The 6080-nt window shown below is 38.6% G+C and overlaps 1 protein-coding gene across 1 annotated transcript in view; it reads left to right on the forward strand.

The window, feature by feature from the left end:
- Positions 1–328, forward strand: part of gpr37l1a (G protein-coupled receptor 37 like 1a) — a 25603-nt gene extending 25275 nt beyond the window's left edge. The window contains exon 3 of the mRNA XM_056237966.1: positions 1–328. This exon is cut by the window's left edge and continues 573 nt beyond it. Coding sequence (XP_056093941.1) covers positions 1–303 — 303 coding nt within the window. The 3' untranslated portion in view covers positions 304–328.
- Positions 329–6080: the final 5752 nt, after the last annotated feature.

The raw sequence follows: 6080 nt of genomic DNA on the forward strand, positions 1-6080 counted from the left end.
CTCGCTCTGATTGGCCAGTTCTTGTTGTTCGTTCGCGCGGCGGCGACGCCCGTTTTGCTGCTCTGCGTCAGTCGTTCTCTCGGCCAGGCGTTTATGGACTGTTGCTGCTGCTGTTGCGACGAGTGTCTCCCGCCGGATTCTTCGTCCACGTCTTCGTCCACTAACGCAACCGCCATCTCCTCGTCACTTTCATCGCCCGTACAGGAGGAGAAGCTGAAGATCGTGTCGGGAACGTCGCCCGCGGAGTTCTTCGATAAAGTCAAGGACGCTCCGGTTGAGCTGATCATTGGAACACCGTGTTGATCCGGAACGTGTTTTCTTAAAAACTGTGAAGGAAATATCGTCCATCACTAACACTCTTCAGTCATTTTTGACTGAAAAATGTAACTTTTTTTTTTTTTACTTCATCGGAATGGTACGAAACTTGGTAAAGGTTTTGGCACTTGCTATGTAAAGTTAAACACACAAAAATCATGGACATGATTCGAAAAGGTTAAAAGGTCCTGAAAACAACAGTCACACTTGTGCTCCTCACGATCAGAAATGACGCACTGGAAACGAATGGAGAGTTTCCTCTAGTGGAAGCGTTTGGTACTGCAGCCGAACACACTCTCACTGAACGCTCATTATGTAAAATATCAAACTCAAATTTGCACAACTTGTTTAGATTTATGCCTTTGATTTTCTTGCAGTTTTAGAGTAAAACGTGTTTTTGAAAGTATAGATGTCATATAAAAATGGAAAATAGTATTTTTGTGCATTTTTCATAACAATAAACGTAAAATTCTGTAATTTTTTTAAGTTCTCTTTTTAAAACTTTTTTCACTTCAGCAATAATCTGCCGAGTGTCATCTTTGAGAAGAGATCAAACTTCAGTCTGTCGCTCTAAAGCGTTCGAGATTTACCAGTTTAAGTTGGAAATGTAGTTTTCAGGTCTAAGCTCAAAACGTGAAGAAATGGATTATAAATACAGCGTAAATATAATGTAGTACCATAAAATCCCCATAAAATACAAAATATTAAATAAAAAAACATTATCAAACTAAAATATAGTACATTCGTTTCATTGAAATAAAATAATAAAATTCGGTCATTTTTGAGCGCCACATCAGAGGGTTAAAGGGACAGTTCACACAAAAATCATTCACTCGTTCCAAACATGTATGACTTTCTTCACATGAAATAAACTCTTAATACTCTCCCTTTAAAGACAGCCGCTGGATCAGGTTGAACTAGTTTCAGTCCCTATATAAATACATACGATTCTAACCATTCTAACCAATAATATGTTGTTTATGCACAGATACTGCTGGATGGACATGATTTACGGCAAACTTGAACATTTTTATGCACTTACTTTTTTTATCTTTAAAATGCCTTTTGTTTTAGATGAAAATATGCCTTTTCAGCTCAAAGATTTAGTGTTTCACCGTCTGATTCTCTGCTGGAATTGATCGATCTGTGCAGAGACGGCTGACTCTATGAACTATAAGAAAAGACTCTTTAACACGTTAGAAATGATTATAATAGCATTTGCTGAACAGATTGTTAGCGTCAAATCTTTTTGTATTTGTTTTTGTACTTGGTTGCAGCCAATAAAGGTTTAAAAGAGTTTGAGTATGTCACATAAGCCTTGCGAACTCCTTTGTTTTGTTCATCAGTTTGAACGAGTCGCACACACAGTTGGACTGCTGGGATTTTCCTCCTACAGTGGATTCTCAGGAGGAGTCGCGGGGCCCATAAGGGCCGTATTGTTCCCGAGCCGCGGCCCCCGCGCTGAATATCAATAGCGAGTTGCTACGCGACTGTCACACGCCGGCTCTCGGCATTCAGACTCAAACATTAGCAGACCAGAAACAGACTCGACATTCTCCGGCGCCTTTTCTCTCGCCATAGAGACGGGCCGCTCACGCTGAGGTGGGCAACAAGTAATCCGGGGTAGATTAAACGCTCTGTGCTGCTGTGAACCACACAAAATGAGGTCAAGAGTGCGCTTCACACTTTCAGGGAAGCCGGCTCTATGTCCTGCATATTTGGGGTGCAAGTGTTTGAAGTTTGTTGTCGTGTGGCGGTAACAAACTCAGTATTTGAGGGGTGACGGCGCCATCAAACCGGATGATTTTCAGGTAGCGCAATATAAACGTCAACAGCAAACTCGAATTTATGAGCCAAAATGGCCTTTTTATATGTACACCTTTTGTGTACATATAAAAAGTCTTAGATCTTTGAGTTCGGATCATGAAAAATGGGGGCAAAAACAAAAGTGTTGTGTTTATAATTTTGTTCAGTGTATAATAATGACTTTGTAAAACATGTATGAAATATGTTTTACAAATATACTCTAAATATATATAAAACATTTGTGTTATTTTAAAAAACAACTAATTATAATTCAATTTTTTTGTAACATCAAGTAACATCTAAGGATTCATATCATTGTTACATTTTCCAAGTAAATTTCCCAAATATTGATTTGAGAATGGGAAGAAATTCTTGTAATATTTTACTCCCAACACTGCTAATTTTAGATGAGATTTCAAAACTAGATTGCTAGGTTTTTTTTTCCAAAGCTTTTTTCCAGTCTGAAAACACAAATAGATTAATGTAGTTAATGTTATGCAATCACTGTTACGTATCTACAGCGTAAAGTAAAAATACAGCTGATATAAACTTACAAGGTTACTGATTCTTTTTCACAAAAATATGTGCATATCATAGCTAAACTGTGAAAATTACGACTAAAACATTACAGCTATTTTTAAACAAATCAAATTTCCCAAATGAACTGTCCACAAAAGGAGGTTTTGTCACATCTATCTGACTTCTGTGGACAGTTTGTCCTTAAACTATAAACCCACACACTGGCTCACAGAGGGGGATTCTGTTGAATTCATGAATGAAAACCAGAACTGCACAACAACAGAGACGTCAACATCTGTTCACACACACACACACACACACACACACACACACACACACACACACACACACACACACACACAGTACTGTGGTGTTGAGTGATAACCATATTCACATTCAATACAATTACAGTGTCCGATAATAAAACGCATTTTAATATGTTTGAGGTGAAAACACACTATGGTTGTTAAAGTAGGCCTAAATAAGTTTGGTGGAATCTCCTCAGAGACACTAGTATGTCCATTTCCATTATATATTCATTTAAGAGTTGTGTGTGTGTATTGTGTGTGGGTTGACGGCTCTGAGACACTGTTTGTTTTGTTCCACTGAAGAAGATTGAAGTGTGTGTGAGATCGCCGTGGAGACCCGGTCAGCGGCGCGCCAACCATGCTCGCAAGTTCCGCCGTTACCAACAGAGTTCAATGGAGATCGCGATCACAGCTGGACTCGGCGGAACCGACCGCAGGGTCCGCTGGCATGAGCCTGGTGGGTCAGACCATAGATATAATAAAATACATACAAAGAAAATATTTAATATGTCTATGGGTGACACATCCGGCACGTCACGCTGTCACCGTCTCCATGACAACACTGACCTTCTCACATCCTACCAGCTGAATAACGGCCAACCGGACCCGTCCAAAACCAACATCAGCGAGGAGTCTGAGGGATGAATGAGCTCAAACAATCCCAGTTAACTCCCTAAAACCAGCTTTTCATCCCGTCAGACCCCTCGCTGATGTTGGTTTTGGACCGGTCCGTCTGGTTCGGTCTTTTACGCGCCGCGTTTATGTTTATCCCTGGGAATATAACGACCGTTATAACGAAAATGTCATTTTTAATTGTGATAAATAATGCTATTGTGTTTATGTGATGGTCTTCTTAATCAGCCGCAATTTTTGTTACTGTTTGTTGTAAATTATTATTTATTGAAATAAAAAATATATTTAAAAAACAAAAAGAGCGCGAAACTCGCCGATACGTTAGTGCGCGACGCGCGTTGTTGCTACGGAGATGATCCGTGATACTGCGATTTCAGTCTGAAATTAATTAATAAAAGCATTTCTTAAGGGACAAAATTAATTAGGCCTACTTTAAATTTAACAGGCAGATTAATAATTACAGAATGTTTTAATGAACAACTTTTATTGTTGACGTCATATCAATAAACGTTCGGTTAGTCTTCAGAGTAAAAAACTGCACAGAGAGTCTTATTTAATAAATAATGAGAGAAATATTTGTATGTGTCGACTGACCTCTGCTGGTCACGTTGAAGACTCGCATACTGCTGCCGTTTACTGCTCAGTGTGCAACTTCTGCAGTGCATACTTAAACAAGGGTAGAGGGCAGTGCATTGTGGGATACAGTACAAGGTGTAGTGCAGTAGTAGATCACTAAGTAGTATGCAAGTAGACAAATAAAAATGCTGCACAGTACTACATCCTGCAGAGATATAGTATGTTAGTGTGCTTTTCAGAAGGCTAAACATCAACAGCACAAAAGTAAATTCGAAAAATAAATGAAAGTTTCTCAAATCTTTTGAAGAACATTTCTCATGCAGTATCATTGAACTAAACCCAAATTAAAACTTGACTGAAAGAAACAAGAAACATATGTTCTGATAGGGAAATCATTTAATTTCATTTTTAAATAATCTGTAAATAACAAGAACAACATGTACAGTTATCACCGAGAGTACGAGAGAATAGAAAGATCCCAAATGAACAACTCGACGGATGGAGTCTTGTACAGAAACACTTGTTATGTGACTGACTGCTGTAAAAAGTTACTGTCTGGTCCATATAAAGAGGGGATAAAAGAATCACGCTCGGTCCAATCACAACTTGGTTTATACAGTAACCATGGCAACCTGCTCCATCCCATAATGAGCCGTGCAGCGGGACGTCAGTGTAAAGTCACATGACTCCCAGCAAACAAAAGAGCGACTCTGCTACAAACAATTAAAACAATGACATCACAAAAGAAACATTTTGGCCACATTTAATTAAGACATGAAACAATAATGAACTCAACACACATTCAGAAGATCATGAGTCCAGATGAACTGGTGACAGGAGTCGATATGAGCAGCAGGAAATCACGCAACGCGACAAGAAGCCGCTATAATCGACAAAGCGCTCGCGACATTATGATCAAAGTCAGATTAACTTCACAAGTGACTTTTACGAAGTCATTCACAAACCCAACGAACTCGCGTAACAATGTTGCGAATAGATCATGAACGTCATTAGGATGACTTCGCAAATGACTGTTATAATCAACAAGTTGACTATGCTAGTTTGACTTCGCTAGTACGTGAACTTCAACAAAGTCATAACGAACTAGGTGTTGCGTAGCTTGCAAAGCGCTTCGCCACTCGACTATATTAATGCAACTTCGTTAGGTTGACTTCGCAAATGACTGTTATAATCATTTTAAAAATCCAATATAAACAAAACGTGACTTTATAAAGGACTTTGTAAAGTCTACTTCGCTACATCGGCTTCATTATAATAAAGTAGTCATTCATTACATGCATTTTAGTGCATGCTTTAAAAAAAAAAGTAAAATTCGTCAAAGTCATTACGAAGTGAACTTCAATAGTCATTTACGAACTTCTTGTTGCGTAACCAAGTTGTGCGCTTGCAAACCACTTCACCGCTTGATTAAAACGTAACAATCAACAAAGTTAATAATAAACAAAACAAGGTGACTTCTTAAAGACGCGGAATAGTCAAATTCGTTACATCGTCTTTATCGTATTATAATAAAGCCGTCTATGTCAGAAACGCACAACTTCGTTAAATAACTACAAGTTGTAAAATGACTTTTAATACTGTTTACATCACTTTTCGATGACTCATTGATGCTAATACCAAGTTAGCGGTTGTAGTGTAAATAATTTGGAAACCAGAGTAATCAGATGAACGTCAAAGCCAGCTTCGTAACCGTCTTTAAGCTAGCTGTGCTAGCAGTGCTAGCAGTGTAGCTTTGTTGATTATCGCCGCTTTGTCGCATTACGTCGTTCGCTCTCGTGTAGACAAGGTTTAGATGCACGCGCACCCTATGAAATCATAACAAATCAAAACATTAGCGGATATGAATATAAAATGATTTGCAGTTGCGAAAAATCAACAGAATAAACGCGCTGCATTTATAAA

This window comes from Rhinichthys klamathensis, unplaced genomic scaffold, assembly GCF_029890125.1.
Source record: "Rhinichthys klamathensis goyatoka isolate OS25496 unplaced genomic scaffold, OSU_Roscu_1.1 h1tg000504l_1, whole genome shotgun sequence".
NCBI classification, from domain to species: domain Eukaryota; kingdom Metazoa; phylum Chordata; class Actinopteri; order Cypriniformes; family Leuciscidae; genus Rhinichthys; species Rhinichthys klamathensis.